Genomic DNA, 21,438 nt, shown 5'->3' with positions numbered 1-21,438 from the left:
GAGAAACTCTATCAGTGCTTGGATTGTGGGAAGAGCTTCAGTCATAGTGCCAAACTCTCTTCCCACAAAATATTTCATATTGGGGAGAAACCATTTCAGTGTTTGGAATATGGAAAGAGCTTCATTGCGGGTTCTAATCTTAAGGGAGACCACAACCAAATCCACACAGTGGAGAAGCCATATCAATATTTGGAGAATTCAGAGATGTTCGATCAGAAGGAAAGTCTCTCTTCAGATCAAAGAATTCACAGCAGGGAGAAACCCTATCAGTGCTTGGAATGTGGAAAGAGCTTCACCCAAAAATTAAGCCTCATTTCCCATCAAATTATTCACACAGGGGAGGTACCATATCAATGTCTGGAATGTGGAAAGAGCTTTAATACAATCACAAACTTCCGTCGACATAAATATATTCACAGTGAGGTAAAACCGTTTCAGTGTTTGGAATGTGGAAAGGGCTTCGGTCGGAAAGAAAGTCTCACTTCCCATCAAAGAATTCACACAGGGGAGAAACCCTATCAGTGCTTGAAATGTGGGAAAAGATTCAGTCAGAGTGCCCATCTCACTTCCCATGAAAGAACTCATACAGGGGAGAAACCCTATCAGTGCTTGAAATGCGGAAAGAGGTTCAGTCAGAGAACCCATCTCATTTCCCATCAAAGAACTCACATCGGGTAGAATCAAAGAATTGTAGAGTTGGAAGGGACCCAGTGCTATCTGGTCCAATTCACCTCTTACCGTCAGAACGTTTTCCCTCATTTTTAGTTGGAATCTGCTTTCTTGTAACCCGAATCCATTGGTTCATGTCCTACCCTCCAGAGCAGGAGAAAACAAGTTTGCTCTATCTTCTATGTGATAGATTTTTAGATATTTGAGGATGCCTATCATCTCTTCTCTTTTTCTGTACATACCCAAATACCTTTACTGTTCCTCATCAGGCTTGGTTTCCAGACCCTTGATCATCTTGGTCGCCCTCCTCAGAACACATTCCAACTTGTCAATCTCCTTCTTTAATTGTGGTGCCCAGAACTGAACAAAGGATTCCAGTTGTGGTCTGAGGAAGGCAGAATAGATTGGTCCTATTACTTCCCTTGATCGGGACACTAGACTTCTGTTGATGCAGCCTGGAATAGCATTAAGTGAATTTGCTGCTGGATCACTTTGTTGTCTCATGTTCAGCTTGTGGCAAGCCAGGATAGCCCACTTTATATTTGTGCAACTGGTTCTTCTTGCCTAACTGCAGAACCTGACATTTGTCCTATTTGAAATCCATTTATTCAGCTTCATGGCCAAATTGGGATTTGAACCCAAGTCTCCCAGGGTTCCTGAAACCCTTATCACTGTACCTAATCACTTGCTCTCTAGTAACACTCTTGGAAAATGTGCATGCTTCTGCATCTCCTTAATCTTTGTGTGCAGTGCTCTGGTGTTTTGTATTTAAAGTTGTATACACCTGTATCAAAGTAATTAATGTAATAGTGGTAAGTAAGTAGAATGGTGGTTTTAAGGAAATTTTAGCTAGGGAGTGGGAGGGAGGGTTAGGAATGCTAAAGTGGGAGATTATTGGCTCCGAGTTTGAAAGCACCAAACTGAGCAGTTTTCACATAAATCACAACAAGATCTAAGATAAAGATTCGGTTCGGAAACTTCAGCTGGTGCAGAATTCAGCGGCCAGGTTGCTCACCGGAGCAAGACGGTTTGAGCATATTACACCAATCCTGGTCCGACTGCACTGGCTACCGATTAGTTTCCGGGCCCAATTCAAAGTGTTCGTTTTGACCTATAAAGCCTTAAATGGCTCAGGACCGTAATACCTCAAGGACTGCCTTTTTCCATATGAACCCACCCGGACCCTGAGATCATCTTCTGAATCCCTCCTTCATGTGCCTCCTCCTTGAGAGGTCCGGAGGGTGGCAACACAAGAATGGGGCCTTCTCTGCAGTGGCTCCCCGTCTGTGGAATGCTCTCCTCAGGGAAGTTCGCCTGGCACCTTCATTATACACCTTTAGGTGCCAGGCAAAAGTGGTCCTTTTTAACCAAGGCCTTTGGTTAACATTCAATACCCTTTTAAAATGTAGCTCTTTTTGGGGGGAGTATTATTAGATTATTGCTTTTATTTTTATTTTATATACTGTGATCTTTTTATGTGAACCTCCCAGAGACCTCTGGGTATAGGGCGGCATATAAATTCAATAAATAGTAAAATAATAAAGATAATAAAGATACAAAAAACTCGACAGTGACAACCCCTCACCCAAAAAGCCCCTAAGCCCCAGAGACTGTTCAACAGGCTCAGCCGTTGCAGCTGGAGTCAGTCCATCAGTCCTCCCAGGCCAGGTGGGAAAAGGCCTGCAAGGCAGGGAGCAGCTCTCCTGAGATGGTCTATAGTCGCTTCAGTAGAGACAGGTGGAGGGTGAAAGTAGTGGTTGTTTTGAAGCAGTGTTGCATTGGGTAGATTAGCAGTAAAGGAACAGCCTTATAATACCCCTTGTTAGGGATGCGGGTGGCGCTGTGGTCTAAACCACTGAGCCTAGGACTTGCCGATCAGAAGGTTGGTGGTTGGAATCCCCGCGACGGGGTGAGCTCCTGTTGCTCGGTCCCTGCTCCTGCCAACCTAGCAGTTTGAAAGCACGTCCAAGTGCAAATAGATAAATAGGTACCACTCCGGCGGGAAGGTAAATGGCGTTTCCGTGCGCTGCTCTGGTTCGCCAGAAGCGGCTTAGTCATGCTGGCCACATGACCCGGAAGCTGTACGCCTTCTCCCTTGGCCAATAAAGCGAGATGAGCTCTGCAACCCCAGAGTCTGCCACGACTGTCAGGGGTCCCTTTACCTTTACTCCTTGTTACAGTTGGGGGTAGAGGTGGGGTGTTCATGATTTGTTTCCTGTTCTTGTTTTTATCATCATGCACTTGGTGTTTTTATATTGTATATTTATGTTGTGTATCGCCCTGAAATGTAATAAAATAAATAAATAAACTATTAGAAAAAAAGGAACAGGAACGTTTGAAAGCATGCATTTATGTACACAAAGTTACCTGGGAACCCTTGTTATCTATCTATCTATCTATCTAGAGTTGCATTCCACTGCACACCTCCTCCTTTGCTGTGTTAGGGGTGAAGTGTTCAGATAAGAGTTCTCTGTGATGACAGACAGACTAAAGGGGGTGTTTGGTGAAAACCCCAGTAAAGACTCAGGTTAAAGCTGTGCACCCTGGCTCAAGTGGGAAGGGGGCGCAAGTGTGGGGGGCAGTGCCGGAGCAAATCTGAACAGGGAGAAACACCAACTCATGGAACAAACCCCAAGAATTACTGTTTTGGACACACCAAGTGGAATGGAAGAAGCTGAAATCGAAGGAATGGTATTTCTAAATTAGCATGCTATATCTTGGCCTACAGGAATGGGTTCGGAAGCTATGGAACTGGATACAAATTAATGAATATTAAACAAAAAATAAAAGGGCTAAAACTATTTTGAAGTATGAAGATACGTTACTCTTAAGGGGCTTCAAGTATCCAAGAAATCACATTGTGGACTCATGTTCAGCTTGTGGTCTGCTAAGATCCCTAGATCCTTTTCACATGTACTGTCGCCAAGGCAGATTTCCCCTGTCTTATATTGGTGCAGCTGGTTCTTCCTGCCTAAGTGCAGAATCTGACATTTGTCCCTATTGAAATTCATTTATTGCATTTATGTACCACTTTTTTCTCCAAGGAGCTTGAGGTGGGGCTACATGGCTCTCCCCCTCCTCATTTAATCTGACCCTGTGAGGTAGGTTAGGCTGTGAAGCCCAGGTACATATACACATTCAAAGGAGGCTTTGTCGCAACAGACATTGGTCTTTTGCACTCACTATTGGAAGAAAAAGAACATGCAAATATTGACACTAAAATACATCGCTTAACAGTGAAGCAAAACTGGAGCTGTGGTAGGTGAGGCTTTTATGGACTGAACCAATTAGAACTGCACTTTGCCATTCATCCATGTTGACAGCTGCCCAGTGATGCTACTATAAAAAAGCAGATTTAATGGTTCATGACACAAGCCAAAATAAAACTAGACCTCATTAGTACGGTAACTCAAATACAGTATTGGTAGTAAAACAAATGTAACATTTCAGTTGTATATTCTACTGTATTTGTATTGACCCTTAGCTGTCATGCAGCGTTTCTCAAACTTGGGTCTCCAGCTGTTTTCGGACTACAACTCCCATCATCCCCAGTGGATGATGGGAATTCTAGTACAAAAGCAGCTGGGAAACCCTGCTCCAGGGCTTGTTATGTGGATAATGCCCCTTTCATTGGGACGGAAGCAGCTATTAGTACTGCATCAGTAGAAACAGCCTCCATGAACAGCAAAACAGACTCTGAGAGTGCACAGAGGGAGTGCAAACAGGGGAGCCAATTCTGCTCCACACAATACACTTGCCCCACAATCAGAGCTATCTGTGATAAAAGGGGGCAAACCTGCCGGATCCAATAACAGAGACAGATCTCATCCAAGACAGGCCTCTATTTTGGCATGGTTGGCTCAGACCCCATCCAGGTATATTTAGAGCAGTTTAAGGCTGCAATCCAAAACTGTTATTCTACACTTGGTCCCATTGCTCAGAGGAATTTACTTCTGGGTAGAAATGCTTAGGACTGTGATGTAAACTCAACCATTGATCAAGATGCCAATAATAATGATAATAATAATGTAGCCTTATGAGGCTTTGCCCTCGGGTGGGAAAAATATTGCGCCTGGGAAAGGGAAGTGGGAGTCAACAGACACTCAAGGAATAGTTTCGGAGAAAAGGCTTTTATTTCTACCATCCATGAACTGGTAGAAGGAGCAAGTGTGATAGTCCACAAAAGCATGCACGAAATTCACAGTCATGTGCACAAGCATATATACCCCTTTCCAGTTCCCTCCTCCTTTCTCCTCCCTCAGGAGTCCTCTGAGCATGAACAGAAAGCTGTCTTGGGACTATTGGGACTCTTGGCACCCTTCCCAGGAAAGGGGTTTCAGAGTGTTCAGATATGTTTCAATCTCTTGTTCTGGCATGGTTCCCGGACAGAAAGCAAGTTGCAATGTGGTTCTTTAGCAAGGCCAGAAGGCATCAGAAAGGCCTGAGAAACAATGGACTGTGTTCCCTACCTTTGTTGCAATCTTTTTAGTTACAGCAAGCGGAATGTTTCTGATGCTTAGCTAATGCCTTTTAGCTGCTGAGAAAAATGATTTTGAAAAGCTCTGAGAAGCTTTGAGCCTGCTTTGGTGGGGGGTGACTTCGGGCCTAGGTGAGGTCACCTGTCCTCACCTTCCTTCAATAATAATAATTTATTTATTTATACCCCACCCATCTGGCTGGGTTTCCCCAGCCACTCTGGGCGGCTTCCAACAAAGATTAAAAGTACATTAAAATGTCACACATTAAAAACTTCCCCGAATCATCATCATGGCAAGGTACGACTTTTGCATATTGTGTGAACACCTTTGTCCTGTCTTCTTCAAGGATGACAAATCTCTTGCCCCAAAGGAGGCCTTTCCACTCTTGAAAAGCCCACTGCTGTTCTGCAAGGTGCTGTTGCCCTTAGTGGGGCTTCCTTCCAGGGAGACATGAATTGTACAACTAGTGTTAAGAGGAGGGCTGGATTGAGGTTAGATGCGGCCCTCAGCTCCTGAAGGTAATGGGGCCCTTTCTACGTCCAGCTGTCTTTTGTCAACAACAAATTGCTGCTGTTTTTGGTGTTGATCTGCTATATGGTCTCCACAGTCAAGGACTCATTGTTAAAACCGTCTTTATGGAGGACAATCTCACTCGGCTACAAGTGATGGCCAAAGAAGGAGGAGGAGGAGGTATCTGAAGCCATTTGCACATAACAATTAGGAGCCGACACAACACAAAACACTGGTGCTGGATGTAGGTTTTATTTTATTTGTTTTTTATCTTATATTTTGGAAATGTACATCCAGGTTATTTGTTCCTTTAATTTTTTGGGGGGCCCCAAAGAGTGGGGCCCTAAGCTCTTAACTTAGGAGGCTTAACAAACCGCTTCTGCTATAGAGCACCTGCTTGAAGCTGCTCTATTCTCCCCGCATCCCCATGTTTCACACTGAGGGGCCGCCGCCATGACACGAGAGGCAGAGCGAGGCGGAAGGCGCTCCGCGTCCCTCAAGAAAGGCGTCCCCCTGGCGGCAGAGCCCGCGCGCAAAGGTTCCGCCTCCGGCGCTTGAGAAAAAGGGGGCGGGGGCGAGCGAGGGCCTGGCCTGGCCGGGGGCTGGACTAGATGGCCTTGCGGGGTCCCAGCTCTACTATATCTCTCTGAGTCTGGCGGTGGTGGGCTCTCCTCCCCTGGAGGTTAGTAAGCAGAGGCGGGGGGGGGGCGTGCGTCTGCAGGGGATGCTCCTTGCACGAGGGGGTTGGACTAGATGACCCCTGGGGGTCCCTTCCCGAGGAGCCCGAAGAGGTTTCGCAGCCAGGCGTCTCTGGCATTTTGGATTTTAGGAAGGCGACTCCTGCTTCTTGCAGAGCCTTTTCCCCGCCAGCTGCTCCTCCTCCCGTTCGTGGCCAGGGGAGGGGGCAGCTCAGAGCCCAGCCAGGACTGTTGTTGTTTAGTCGTTTAGTCGTGTCCGACTCTTCGTGACCCCATGGACCAGAGCACGCCAGGCCCTCCTGTCGTCCACTGCCTCCCGCAGTTTGGTCAGACTCATGTTTGTAGCTTCGAAGACACTATCCAACCATCTCGTCCTCTGTCGTCCCCTTCTCCTTGTGCCCTCCATCTTTCCCAACATCAGGGTCTTTTCCAGGGAGTCTTCTCTTCTCATGAGGTGGCCAAAGTATTGGAGCCTCAGCTTCAGGATCTGTCCTTCCAGTGAGCACTCAGGGCTGATTTCCTTAAGAATGGATAGGTTTGATCTTCTTGCAGTCCATGGGACTCTCAAGAGTCTCCTCCAGCACCAGAATTCAAAAGCATCAATTCTTCGGCGATCAGCCTTCTTTATGGTCCAGCTCTCACTTCCATACATCACTACTGGGAAAACCATAGCTTTTACTATACGGACCTTTGTTGGCAAGGTGATGTCTCTACTTTTTAAGATGCTGTCTAGGTTGGTCATTGCTTTCCTCCCAAGAAGCAGGCGTCTCTTAATTTCGTGGCTGCTGTCACCATCTGCAGTGATCATGGAGCCCAAGAAAGTAAAATCTCTCACTGCCTCCATTTCTTCTCCTTCTATTTGCCAGGAGGTGATGGGACCAGTGGCCATGATCTTCGTTTTTTGATGTTGAGCTTCAGACCATATTTCAGACCAGCCAGGACAGCCCCCCCCCAATGAAGCCTCTCCTCCGAGTGTGCGCAATGCACAGATCTGCTTTGGAGAGAGGAAGCGCAGAGAAGGGTGAGCTTGCTCCGCTCGGCTTTGCAAGGGTTAAAAGGAGCGGAGCTGGATTCCTAGAGAGGAGAGGAAATAAAGGAGGGGGCAGGTCCCCCCCCAGAGCTAAACCCTCTCCCTCCAGCCCCCCCCCCACTTGCATAGGGAGAGGGGTGGCTTTGATCTCCCTCTGCAAATGCTGCCTCGGGGCCCCTCCTGGGATCTGGTGAGTCTCCCCTCTCTTCCCCCTGTGGTGCATTGGGGAGAAGGGGGGCTGCAGGGGGAGGGGGCATGGGGGGGCTGTTCGGCTCATGCATGGAGGACCCACCAGATCAGGGAGCAGAGGGGCCCACTCCACGCCTTCCTCTCTGCAAAGACAAGGAGAGCTCCTCGTCTGCAACTTTGCTCCTCCGGATCCAGGGGCTGCCTGCCACTTGGGGGGGGGGGGCTGGTCTTTGGGTCAGGGGAAAAGTCGTGCAAATAAACCCAATTCACATTGATGCTCAGGTCACATTTATTACCAGAGGTGGTAGCCAGACATAAACATTCGGACATTAAATACACAATGAAAATGAAAACCTTATCTGTGCAGTAGATAAATAAGGAATGTTGGAAGGTGGAGGGCAGAGAAATAAAGTGCTTTTTCCTGCGTTGCAGAGTTAAAGCTTTGGAACTCCCTCCTGCAGGAGGCAGGTAAAGTCACCAACCTGGATGGCTTTAAAAGGAGGAGGTTGTTGTTGTTGTTTAGTTGTGACCCCCTAGACCAGAGCACGCCAGGCACTTCTGTCTTCCACTGCCTCCCGCAGTTTGGTCAAACTCATACTGGTCGCTTTGAGAACACTGTCCAGCCATCTCATCCTCTGTCATCCCCTTCTCCTTGTGCCCTCCATCTTTCCCAACATCAGGGTCTTTTCCAGGGAGTCTTCTCTTCTCCTGAGGTGGCCAAAGTATTGGAGCCTCAGCTTCAGGATCTGTCCTTCCAGTGAGCACTCAGGGCTAATTTCCTTAAGAATGGAGAGGTTTGATCTTCTTGCAGTCCATGGGACTCTCCAGAGTCTCCTCCAGCACCAGAATTCAAAACCATCCATTCTTTGACGATCAGTCTTCTTGATGGTCCAGCTCTCACTTCCATACATCACTGCTGGGAAAACCAGAGCTTGAACTATACGGATCTTTGTTGGCAAGGTGATGTCTCTGCTTTTTAAGATGCTGTCTAGATTTGTTAAGAGGAGGAGGAGGAGGCAAATTCATGGAGGAGGAGAGGGGAGCCACGGTGGGTCTACTCTGCCCCCCACAGTGGGCCCTTTGGCCTGATCCTGTGGAACTTATCTTCTGTTCTTATGCTGAGTTTGTCCCAATGCAATCCAGACTCCTGGCTAACCCATGTGCGCCCATTCAGACATGCAACCATTGCTCAGATGCCCTGAGAATCTTTGGAGACTTAACAGAAAGCCGTACTGAGAACCCCTGGGGGGTCTCACCATCCAAGGAAAGGAAGCAAAGCTCAGCTGGGGGAGAAACAGGCAGCGCCCCCCTCTTCCACCAGCCCCCTTTGCCCAAGAGACAATTATCTGAGTTCCCTGGCAAGGAGGATGGATTGTTAAACCACTCTGGGGAGGGGGGGTGTCTCCTAGCAACTGCCAGCATCCATAACTGTGGTTCCCAGATTACAGGTAGGTAGCCGTGTTGGTCTGCCATAGTCGAAACAAAATAATAATAATAATAATAATAATAATAATAATAATAATAATAAAAATTTCCTTCCAGTAGCACCTTAGAGACCAACTCAGTTTGTTCTTGGTATGAGCTTTCGTGTGCATGCACACTTCTTCAGATACACTGAAACAGACATCACCAGACCCTTATATATAGGGAGAGGGTGGGGAGGGTTTTTACAGTATCCCAGGGATACTGTGGAGGAAGCCATAGAATCAGTTGGAAGGGGTCCTGAGGATCATCTAGTCCAACCCTCTGCAATGTCAGGAGCCCTTGTGGTTAATTAAGAGTAATAGTCATATTTCTCCTTATGTTACCAATAAAATTTTAAAAAATGTTGGTCTTTGGTTGAATGTGGGAGCGGCGTTCAAAGTGAAGATAATTTCAATTTAGATCAACCACACTGAGCCAATTGCTGATGGAGTGGGTGGGTGTTTTCTTGCACTTTTATTTTCCTCCCCCCTACACTTTATTTTTTATTGTTCCAGTTGTTATTTTTGTTACTCTTATTACTAAAACTACATTTATAACCCAGGGCTGGTTGCAACCATATTCAGTATTAAAAACACACGTCTCAGCAGTCGGATATTGTGGTAAAGACGGGAAGGTGCCTGGCTGGCCTCTCTTGGGAGGGAATTCCCTCACTGAGGAACTCTTGGGTCACCCCCACCGAAAACTCTGAGGGTGGTGATGAAACTACCAGGAGGATCCCCTCTGCCAACCTGAACATCCAAGATGGTCTGTAGAGAAGGAGACAGTTCATCAGATATTTGGGGGCCTAAGTGAATCCTTGAATTGAGCCTGGAAATGAACTCCACCCCATACACATTACTCATTCGTCAGTCACAGTTCTGACTTCAGTCTTTGACTGAAACTATTGAAAGGCAGGAGCGACCAGGCTTATTCGTATCACAGAAATCCCTTCAGTTGCCTGCACATTTTGCATGGTAACTTTCCTTCTAGGTGGGCTAGAGGCTTGCTTCTCCTTCTTGCCTGCTTGTTTGCTTGTTTCTTGAAAAAAGCTAAGAATCTGAGCTGTGGGGGTACAGGCCTTGTTCCTAGCAAGTCTCAACCATGCTTTCTTTTTTCTTCTCCTGACAGTGTATGAATTTTATAACAGAACAATGTATTTGCTTTGTAGGATTTGGTAGCACCTCTCATGAGGACAGACAGAACTTGGCAGAAGACCAAGGGTTCCTTCTGATCTCTTGGAGGTTTTCTGAGAGCCCAGATGGATGAGCAAGACTCAGCTGGCCCAGAAGCAGGAAGAGACCATGCCATCAAAACCGAGAGCAGTGAAGGATTCTGGGAAAGCTCCATGCAGAAGATCGTGAATGAGAAGGATACCCTCTGCTCAGATGTGCGGAACCAGCAGTTCAGGCAGTTCTGCTACCAAGAGGCCAATGGACCCAGAGAGGTTTGCAGCCGACTCCACCACCTTTGCCATCAGTGGCTGCAGCCAGAAAGGCACACGAAAGCTGAGATGCTGGACCTGGTGATCTTGGAGCAGTTCCTGGCTGTCCTTCCGCCAGAGATGGAGAGCTGGGTGAGGGAATGTGGAGCGGAGACCAGTTCCCAGGCGGTGGCCCTGGCCGAAGGATTCCTCCTGAGTCAGGCAGAGGAGAGGAAGCAGGCAGAGAGAAAGCAGGTGAGAGAGACTTTCCTCTGGATATTCCCCGGGGTCTCTTAACAGGAGGGAGAGTATCCCCCAACACTGTAATAGTTTGCCCATCCTTTTTTGGAAAACTTCCAAGGAATGATGTCTGACGCCATTAGAAGAGTTTGGATTTGATATCCTGCTTTATCACTAACCGAAGGAGTCTCAAAGCGGCTAACAATCCCCTTTCCCTTCCTCCCCCACAACAAACACTCTGTGAGGTGAGTGGGGCTGAGTGACTTCAGAGAAGCGTGACTGGCCCAAGGTCACCCAGCAGCTGCATGTGGAGGAGCGGGGAAGCGAACTCGGTTCCCCAGATTACGAGTCCCCTGCTCTTAACCACTACACCACACTGGCTCTCATTAGAGTGTTTACATCTGCCGTTCTTTTTCTAATTCTTTTCAAATCCTTCTTTCTCTTTCAGGGAAAGGATCCATTTGCAGAGATGCGCCCGGATTCCTCTGAGGCAAAGAGGACTCTGTTGGACACCAGAGAGAGGCCCCCAGGTAGGAAGCAATGAGGTTTTTCTCTCTCTTTGGTCACATTCTGTGGATCTGAGAGGTCTTCACATCTTTTTGGAGAAAACATTTGTGACTTAGAATCCTAAGGAGGGGAGATGTCTTTTTACACAGCTAAACGACAAAATGGGTACAAATGTCCAAATGAAAGCAGCAAGTGAGGCTTTTTCTAAGGCCCACCTGTAGCTAGAGATGCACAGCTTCACCCTCTGAGAGCAGCATGGCCTCATGGCTTCCCATTTAACTTTGGCAGGTGACAGAAGGATGCTGGCAAGACCTCCTCATCTGCCTTTCCATGGAGGTGGAGGAGAAGCAGTGGCTGTGGAACCAGATCAGGTAGCGGGAAGGAGCCTTGTGGGGAAGAGGCAGAGGGGTGGGGCAGCCAGACTGCTTTTCGGCCCAAAGGAATCTCCTCTCCTCCTCTTGACTTCTGTCAAAGCTGCCCTGAACAATGTCTGAGCATCTCAATCAAGGTTTATGTGTTGAGAATAAGGATCCTCACCTAGACTGGCCTTCAGAAGGTTGCTAGCATTATTTATCAGTAGCTTCAGTTTAATTGACATCTTTATCTCTTAATGCTAAAATCGGCTTATAAGTGTTGGAAAACCTTACAACAGAATGGTGAGGATTCACCTAACAGCCCCACCAGCTGCACAACGAGACTATTTTCCCTCTCACCCCCTTCCCTGTGCCCCCATGTGCCCCTTGAAGTTGGCTTTAAGGCACCAGGAAGGTTCTGCCTCAGAACAGTGGACAGGGAGTCCTTTCATGGGGCAAACGGGAAGGCTTGCACAGATAAAATGATCTGAAGACCACCTTGTGGAGTTCCACTCCTTTCCAAAAGATTAATGCCCGTCATTAAAAGACACAATTAAATACATTAAAAGACTCTCACGTGTAATTAAACTATGCAGAAAAACAATCCCATTAAAACAACACAGCCATTGACAGGCAGAAAACAACAGAGCAGCGTGTAATAGATAAACTTTATGCTGTCAAAGAGGAATGTACTTTTTCATTTTAGGGTCCAGTGTGCTTTGAAGATGTAGCTCTCCGTTTCACAGACGAGGAATGGGCATTGCTGGATCCTGACCAGAGAGCCCTGCATAAGGAAGTCATGGAGGAAAATCGTGGGATCATGGACTCGCTTGGTAAGGCTCCTGTTGGATGATAATATCAGCTTTGGAATTCAATACATACAGTATCTCTATGTAACGAACCTCCAATATTTTGATGGGGCTCAGCAGGACCACGTACAACATCTGGGATTCTAACACCCCCCAAAGCACACCTTCAATGGAGAGCTATCTAATGTTTTGTCTGTGAATGTTCTTCCTCCAGTTATGCCTTTTTAAACAATGACCAGGCTGCTCTGAAATGACCGGAGTGTTAAAATGTAGGCTTCAGAGTGGCAAGGGAAGCTGAAGTAGCTTCTGCCAGGATGTTTATTTATTTTATTTTATTGCTTCTGTCAGGTTTTTTATTACCAAAAAAGGCAGGCTTCCATGATAGGGCCAAAGAAGAAAGAGCCATGCTTTTCCGAACTCAGGTTACCAAAGATATGTCTGTTAATGCCAGTTAGCAAAGGTAGCAAACCCTGTAGGAAGACCTCACAACTAAGTCCGTTCAGTTCTTCCTCTATCAGAAGCATTCATTAGCATTGTTCAGTAATTTGGGGCTCCATTTCTTCCTAATTTGTTTCTCTCTTCATTGCAGGTGGTGATGAATTGGAAATCAGGAACAAGAGAGAAGAGGACAAAATCCTCACAGTGAAAAAAACATATCAATATTTGGAGTGTGGAAAGAGTTTCAGGCAGAGCTCCCATTCCTCTTCCCATCAGAGAAATCCCAATGGACAGAAACCCTATCAGTGCTTGGAATGTGGAAGGAGCTTCAGCCGGAACTCCAATCTCACCTCCCATCAAATAATTCATACAGGGGAGAAAGCATATCAGTGCTTGGAATGCGGAAAGAGATTCGCCCATAAGAAAAATCTCACTTGCCATCAAAGAATTCATTCCGGGGAAAATCCATACCAGTGCTTGGAATGTGGAAAGAGTTTCATTCGGAGAGAAAGTCTGACATCCCATCAAAGAAATCATACAGGGGATAAACCGTATCAGTGCCTGGAATGTGGAAAGAGCTTCAACCAGAAGAAAAATCTCATTTCCCATCAAATAATTCATACAAGGGAGAAACCATATCAGTGCTTGGAATGTGGAAAGAGATTCCGTAAGAGCTGCCATCTCACACCCCATCAAAGAATTCATACTGGAGAAAAACCATATCAGTGCTTGGAATGTGGAAAGAGCTTCAGTCGGAAAGATAGTCTCAATTCCCACCGAAAAATTCATAGTGGGGAGGAACCCTATCAGTGCATGGAATGTGGGAAAAGCTTCACCTGGAAGGAAAGTCTCAATTCCCACCAAAGACTTCATAGTGGGGAGGAACCATTTAAATGCTTGGAATGTGGAAATACCTTCAGTTGTAAGAGAAATCTCACTTTCCATCGAACAATTCATACAGGGGAGAAACCATATAAGTGCTTAGAATGTGGGAACACCTTCACCCAGAAGTTAAGTCTCATTTCCCACCATCTAATTCATACAGGGGAGAGACCGTATCAGTGCTTGGAATGTGGAAAAAGTTTCAATAAGCGGGGCAATCTCACAGCCCATCAAAGAATTCATACAAGGGGGAAGCCATAATAGTGCTTGGAAGACCTTCAGTAACCACTAGTCTCACTGCCCATCAAAGAACTCATAGTGCAGAGAAACCATCTTTCAATGGCTGTGTATGAATTTAATTTTAGGAGACTTCAGTATGTGGATGAGAATTGCAATGGAGCAGACCCTCAGTGCCCAATATTTCTTCACGGTGCAAGTTACTGTACGAGGTGTGGAATACCTTTTCCACATCACATCTGGGGAGACGGTTAATGGCGATTTGGCAACACTGACGAGGTAGCCATCAGTGCTGATTTCTTCTCTGAAGATGTTGACAAGTAATTCGTACTTCAAGAACCTCCAAGTTTCAAATTTGTGCTGCTGCTGACTGCAACTGTCGTCCTTTGCATGTCCAGGATGGTGTCATCATGAGGCTCTTCCTGGTATCTGCTGAGGACACACAGAAAATAAGGACACAGTCCAGGAGGAAGAAGCAGAACCATTGCATAAGAGTTCCTCCAGCTCCCGTCCCTCCTAGATGGTCCAGAACGATGCTGTGGCCAACAGTATCAAAAACCGCTGAGAGATCCAGCAGAACCAGGAAACAGCTTTCACCTCTGTCTGTAGTCTGCCGGAAATCATCGACCTTCGCGACCAAGGCTGTTTCAGTCCCATGATGGGGCCTGAAGCCCCATTGGAAAGGGATCCAAATGGTTTCTCTCGCACCACATGAAAACCCTCTTGAATGAAGAAGGGATAACACACGAGGAGTTTTAGCCACACCTTGAAGCAAAGCTCAGTCACTGAGAGAGATTTTAGATCTCTTCTGGAAATGGCTAGGTTCGTGATGAGTGACTCTGGCCTTCCCAAATACGTATGGGGAGAAGGGTGTCTCCAAAATAGACTACCAATCCAGGGAGCTACACGTATGGCTTTGAAACTTAGACATGGAAGAAGACCTAACACGTCACACATTCATGTATTTGGCAGTCTTACCTATGTCTGTGTACCCAAGGAAAGTAGGCACAAGTTAGATTCCAGGGCAGAAGAGACTGTGGCGACTGGCTGTGCTTCGGGGAGCAAAAATTTAGGGAAAGGCAGCACGAGGCATGAGGTTCATTTTGCTCATGGGTAGGCATACTAAGGCCTGGTGGCTGGATCCGGCCCAATCACCTTCTAAAGTGATTCTAAAGTGAACATCTGTGGACATTCTGGGAATCAGCGTATTTTTAGATGAGAAGAATGTGTGCTTTTATTTAAAATGCATCTCTGGGTTATTTGTGGGACATAGGAATTCGTTCCTCCCCCCCCCTTCAAAATATAGTCCAGCCCCCGACAAGGTCTGAGGCACAGTGGACCGGCCCCCTGCTGAAAAAGTTTGCTGACCCCTGATTTTGATGAACACAGGAAGACAGACAAGAAGAACTGTGATAGAATTTTACGAGGAGTCAGGGATTAAGGTTTGGGGCGTAGGATTAGATGGCTGAGGGGTAGGGGTTGCAGTTAGTGTTACATTAGGGGTTAGGGGTTAAAGCAGGGGTTGTCAACCTGGTCCCTACCGCCCACTAGTGGGCGTTTCAGGATTCCAGGTGGGCAGTAGGGGGTTCTACGGCACAAGCTGAATCCTCCTTCCATCAAGCACTGGTGGGCGGTAAGGAAATTTTACCATCAAGAAAGATGCATTAGTGGGCGGTAGGTATAAAAAGGTTGACTACCCCTGGGTTAAAGTCACCATTAGTGTTTGTGGTTAGGGGTTTGTGTTGGGGTTTTGGTTAGAGGGGTTGCAATCAGGGGTTAGGGATTAAGGTTCAGGGTAGGGTGTGGGGTTAGGGGCCGTTAGCTTTAGGGTCAGGGGATAATTGTACAGGGTTCGGCGTCAAGTTTAGGATTAGAGCTTGAGGGTTGGGTTACAGTTAGGGGTTAATGTTCAGGTTCCGGCTTATGGTTAGGGATTTAGGGTTAGGTTTGAGATAGGTTGTTAGGGTGGGTGGGGTTAAAGGTAGGGGAAACTAGAAGCAAGGAATCGGGCTGGACAGAGAAATGCTTGATTCGTTTGAATACAAGGCTGCGACTATGGGGCAAGCAAGAACTTCTTGGGGTGTTGATGCTGTGATCTCCTCCATCGCAGGGTCAGGTTGTAGAAATGTGTAAATAAACCATATATCCTAATGACACCACAGTCTCCGCCGTCCCTCATTCCAAGGAAACACAAACCCTGGGTTTGTGAAGAGTGGCATATAGAGCTATGGATTCAACCCCCATCATCTCCAGATAGGGCTGGGAATGTCCTTTGAAATGAGAATGTCCTTGGAGAATGTCTGCAGTCCATGGAGACACAGAGCCCCCAGAGATAAAGGAGCCCCCTATGATCCCATGTCCTTCTAATCGTAAAAAACATGGTAGCATCAGTGCAAGATGATGCTAAACCCAACGAAAGTATCCCCAGTGGGCCATAGGACCTTGGTGAGAAATATCTGAGAGAAGCCTACATCCCACTTACACATTCCCCCAGAGAGAGAAGGGGCTTGTCTGGTGTGGGTCACCATGCATAAGAGAGCCACTGTGGTGTAATGTGTAGAGCAGCCTTTCTCCACTTTGGGTCCAAGTCCCATCATCCCTAAGGTCCCATCATCCCTAAGGTGGTCAGGGATGATGGGAGTCGTTGTTCCACATTGAGGAGACCCCAGGTTGAGAAAGGCTGGTGGAGAGTGTTGGATGGACTAGGACCTGGGAGACCAAGGTTCGAATCCCCACTCTGTCACTGTCTCTTAGCCTGACCTGCTTCCTTGTGTTGCTGGGAGAAGACCATGTATGGCGCCTTGAGCTCCTTGGAAGAAAGGGGGTGTGTGTCAATATAATTAGCTAATAAATAAAAATAAATAACACATGTATATCAGAATAACACATAAGAATCTATTATCCCCATTCCAGCCAAAGGTGACAGAATTCAAGAGCTGCAGTCCAGCAGTTCATGCTGCAATCTCCTTTTGAAATTCTTCTCTTGGAGAACAAAAGGTCCTGGGAGAAAAGGTTTTGGGAAAGAGTTGTATTCTCCCACACTTTATACTTTAATAAGCTTTGGCTTGCAGATGCTCAAATGATCAATGAAGGGCACAATCTGCCTTCCTGTAGCTGCAGGTATGCAGCAAACATGCACAAATGTTCTCAGAGCACAGCTGATCTCAATGCCAGTGACACAGCATCAGAGGAAAAACTGAGTTGAGCAGCTCTGTAACTGCAGGGCTAAGTATCCCCATTTGTTTGTTGCATCCACTGAAATTCTAACAAGGGCATGGTGAAAGCACTGTGTGTGTGCTAGGAGCTAAATCCAGTATATATAAAAAATTAAGCCTCAGAACTCCATCCTAGGGGCAATAACACTTTAGAAACTTTTCAGCTCTGCCCCAGCAGGAATATCTTGAGGAGCCAGAAGCTTAGATGAGATCCCAATTTTAGAGAGGCAGGTATCAAAAAAGCAAAACCCATTGACCTACGGTTTCATGTGGCAGAGAGTAAGTTCGCAGGAGAGCCATCTTAGAATCAACAAGGTAGGTGCATCTCAATGCAAGCTGCAGTTTTTTGGTAGGGGAAGGAAGAGTGGCATATAAGCTATGGATTCAGCTGTAAGTTTTGTTCTTCAGTTTAAAACCAGTTAGAACTAGTTCAGCTTTTCAAAACCAGACTGTAAATTAATCACCAATTAACCAAGACGCACATTCCTCTCTGCTGTCTGCTCAAAATGTAGGACTTGGAACAAGCTATCATTCCCCTGACCAAAATGCCCAGAGAGATACTGATTTGGAGAATGAAATCAAGGAAACAGCCAAAAGAGGAAGGGATGCCAGAATCAACAACAACACTTTATTACAGCCGTAGACCAGCATAATGTCAGAATCAGCGACTTCTGATTAGCCACACATATACTGGCTACATGTGTGTTCTTTTTTTTAAAGGTATTGTTATTGATTTTTTTTTTTACACAAAATACAATAAAAATCAGACTAGTCTACAGAACAAGAATAAAAAACAAACAGGAACATGTACAGAGGGCAAGCATATGGAAACCAAGTCCTATGACGAATGTTTTTTTGTGTTTTTTTTGCAAATAAGTTTTTATTGGAATTTTCACAAATAAACAAATAGCTGTATACAAAGTTCATTTGAATATTTTTTACATATTATGTCCACCAAATTATACAAACGCAAACACCTTATTTTAGGCTCTGTCGAGCCTTGGACTTCCCTCCACCCCTTTGATAAGTGTCAAATAACTTCTGTAGTCACGTATTTTATTTTCGCTCTTGAATAATAATCTCTTACTGTTAGAGTTGTTCTACCCCCGCTAGTGCTATCTACAAATTGATTCCAATATACATCCAGTATTTATTCCAATCATCATGAAATTTCTGTTCATCTTGGTCCCTTATCCTTGCTGTTAAAAGGTTAAATGCAATTCAAGTGAAACACTGAAATATTATTAAAACAATTAAAAATATATACCTGGGGTCACTAATTCTTATATCATTCCCCCCTGTGATCATAACCTTTTCAAGGATTATGACCACACTTTATCAAAGTTATCAATCTACCGATTGGCCTTAGGTACAAAACAACACACTTTTACAAGCATTGAATACCACAACACAGCAATATAAAACACAGAATGACTGAGAGGAAAACTAATAACTCTCCTTTCAAGGCTTCCTTGATCTCACTAATCTGAGGAGATCAACCTTTCAGGAACCTTGGGGAAGTATTATCCCTTGCTTTAAACATGATAGTCTATGTTTTGTACACAGTAGGAAGGTCTATTAATAAAGAAACATGAATTTTATTGCTTCAGCTTTATTTTATTCCCGGTGTCAAATTAGTCTTCTGGACCCAATATCTTTGCGATTCCACAACAATTCCCCTTTAATGAATCCCTCATAAGGGCTTTCATCAATCATCAGCAATCTTCTGATTTGGCACACGTCCTGGGAGAAATTATATTCAACATTGCCATCCATTCTGGCAGGTTTCATCCCATAGCAGATGAAGCAAACCTGTTTTCTCCTACTCTGGAGGAGAGGACCCGCACCAATGGATGCAAGTTGCAAGAATTTAAGTTGCAAGTTGTAAGCATTTTATTGTGCTCCAGCGTAATTGCACCCCAGATTTAAGTGTATTTGCCTATTTTGGGGGGGGCTATTGGGTGGTTGTTTTTATTCTTATTATGTATTTTGTGGTTTTATACCTTGATTTTACTCTGAGAACTGCCCTGAGACCCCCGGGTATAGGGCGGTATATAAATTAAACTAGTAATAATAAGAAGAAAAGAGATGCAGACTAAACATCAGGAAGAATCTTCTGCAGGTAAAAGCTCTTTCAAAGTGGAACCGGCTGCCTCAGAAGGTGGTGGTTTCTCTCTCTTGGTGGGTTTTAAGCAGAGGGTGAAGATTGCTGCATTGTGGAGGGATGGACTAGATGACCTGCAGAGTCCCTGCTCTGATACAATTATATGACTCTGTGATTCCCCCCCGTCATGAGCTATTTCATAGAGAGTGAGATTGGAGCTATGTCTGAAGCTCTTTTCACATTCCAAGCACTGCTACGGTTTCTCCACCGTATGGATTCTTTGATGGGAAGTGAGACTCCTCTTGGAATTGAAGCTGTTTCCACATTCCAAGCATATAAATGGTTTATCCCCAGTGTGAATTCTTTGATGGGAAGTAAGGCTATCCTTCCGACTAAAGCTTTTTCCACATGCCAAGCACTGGTATGGTTTCTCCCCTGTATGAATTCTTTGATGGATTATGAGACTGGTCCTCTGACTGAAGCTCTTTCCACATTCAACACACAGATATGGTTTCTCCCCTTTATGAATTCTTTGATGGGACATGAGACTTTTCTTCCAACGAAAGCTCTTTCCACATTCTATGCACAGATATAATTTCTCCCCACTGTGAGTTATCTGATGGGAAGTGAGAGAGGCCATATTAATGAAGTTCTTCTCACATTTTGTGCACTGATATTGTTTCTCCCCTGTATGGATTCTTTGATGGTACATGAGACTGGCACTCTGAGGGAAGCACTTTCCACATTCCAAGCACTGATATGGTTTCTCCCCTGTATGAATTCTTTCATGACAACTGAGAACATTCTTTCGACTGAAGCTCTTTCCACACTCTAAGCACTGATATGGCTTCTTCCCTGTGTGAATTATTTGATGGGAAGTGAGACTATCCTTCCGACCGAAACTCTTTCCACATTCCATGCACTGATAAGGTTTCTCCCCGCTGTGAGTTATTTGATGGGAAGCCAGAGCAGCCCTTTGACGGAAGCTCTTTCCACACTCCAAGCACTCATATGGTTTCTCACCAGTATGGATTCTTTGGTGGACTGTGAGGGTGATGCTATGACTGAAGCTCTTTCCACATTCAAAGCACGGATATAGTTTCTTCCCCGTATGTATTATTTCATGGGAAGTGAGACTTTTCTTCCAGGCAAAGCTCTTTCCACATTCTGTGCACAGATATGGTTTCTCCCCTGTATGAATTCTTTGATGGGAAGTGAGATTGGCCTTCTGACTGAAGCTCTTTCCACATTCCAAGCATTGATATGGTTTCTTCCCGCTGTGATTTATTTGATTGGAAGAGAGGTTGGATTTTTGACAGAAGTTCTCTTCACATTCTGAATACTGATAGAGTTTCTTCCCCAAGAGATTTATTAGATGGGGAGTGGAGTGGGAGCTCTGACTGAAATTCCCATGTCCCGGATATTTAAATGGCTTCTCCTCCATGTGGATTTTGTCATGCTCTCCCTTATTCTTCTTTTTCAGTTCATCGCCACCTGCAACAAAGAGAGAAACTGATTAGAACTTCAAGAGGAAATGCAGGTCTTAAATATTGGAACAACCAGCTTCCTGTTTCTTGCTGAGGGAAATGGCTGCCTCTCATGAGATCGGACCACGGGTCGTGCCAGAAATTCAGGGATAATATGAGGGTAATTATATTGCTGACCCCTCCAGGGCGGGGGGGGGCTGTCTCACCCACAGATTTCCATTATCAGCCACCTGCAACAAGATGTGGGGGCTGGGACACTGGGTGCTAAGCCTGGCATGAAACTGGGCACTCTCCAGAACCACTCCCATGAGCAGGGGATACCTGTTTTCTACAAATTAGTAAGATTCTGACTAACAACAGGCATGTTCTGGATGGAAGGAGATAAAAGAAACAATCTGCCAAACTATACATTCGCTGGACACCAAGTTCAAAGAGACTCTTCTTTTGGCATTTGGATTAATGAGGTGAGCGGCTGCCATTCTTTTGTTTTCGTTATATTTGCTACTCCATGATTTATGATTTGGCAAAGCTCACCAAGAAAGAAAAAGTTAATTACCTAAAGGAAACGCAGGAGGTGTAAAAACTAATTGGATACATACTTGTAAAGTTATTGGTGGAGAGCCCTAATTTGATCTGGCAAAATAAGATCAGAAACGAAAGTGGCTCAGGCTGAGGAGGGGAACAAAAAGATGGTGACAGTTGTTGCAC

At 45.6% G+C, this 21,438-nt stretch overlaps 2 protein-coding genes and 1 long non-coding RNA gene across 30 annotated transcripts in view; 1 reads left to right on the top strand and 2 right to left on the bottom strand.

Annotated features, from left to right (window-relative positions):
• LOC310745971 (uncharacterized protein) overlaps positions 1-21,438 on the top strand; it is a 105,968-nt gene that overhangs the window by 50,780 nt on the left and 33,750 nt on the right. For 3 of the 26 annotated variants that reach the window (XM_083579391.1, XM_083579396.1, XM_083579390.1), the window contains 3 exons: positions 11,147-11,228; positions 11,494-11,576; positions 12,265-12,391. The exons of 13 other annotated variants lie outside the window; for them this stretch is intronic. In XM_083579391.1, coding sequence (XP_083435517.1) covers positions 11,147-11,228; positions 11,494-11,576; positions 12,265-12,391 — 292 coding nt within the window. Of the gene's footprint in view, positions 1-6,213; positions 6,340-7,455; positions 7,576-10,206; positions 10,714-11,146; positions 11,229-11,493; positions 11,577-12,264; positions 12,392-21,438 lie in introns of those variants that run through there. 10 more of the 26 variants (XM_083579378.1, XM_083579402.1, XM_083579406.1 and 7 more) reach the window with 7 other exon arrangements.
• LOC310746011 (uncharacterized protein) overlaps positions 1-21,438 on the bottom strand; it is a 104,746-nt gene that overhangs the window by 76,083 nt on the left and 7,225 nt on the right. The window lies entirely within an intron of this gene.
• LOC310746299 lies at positions 13,945-16,082 on the bottom strand. Its single transcript, XR_014540599.1, has 3 exons — positions 14,871-16,082; positions 14,472-14,689; positions 13,945-14,437 (listed from the first exon to the last, which is right to left on the bottom strand). It is a non-coding gene; the product is annotated as an uncharacterized lncRNA (long non-coding RNA).

Source organism: Podarcis filfolensis, assembly GCF_964270895.1.
Source record: "Podarcis filfolensis genome assembly, chromosome: 12".
NCBI classification, from domain to species: domain Eukaryota; kingdom Metazoa; phylum Chordata; class Lepidosauria; order Squamata; family Lacertidae; genus Podarcis; species Podarcis filfolensis.
This window is presented reverse-complemented; position numbering and strand designations above follow the sequence as displayed.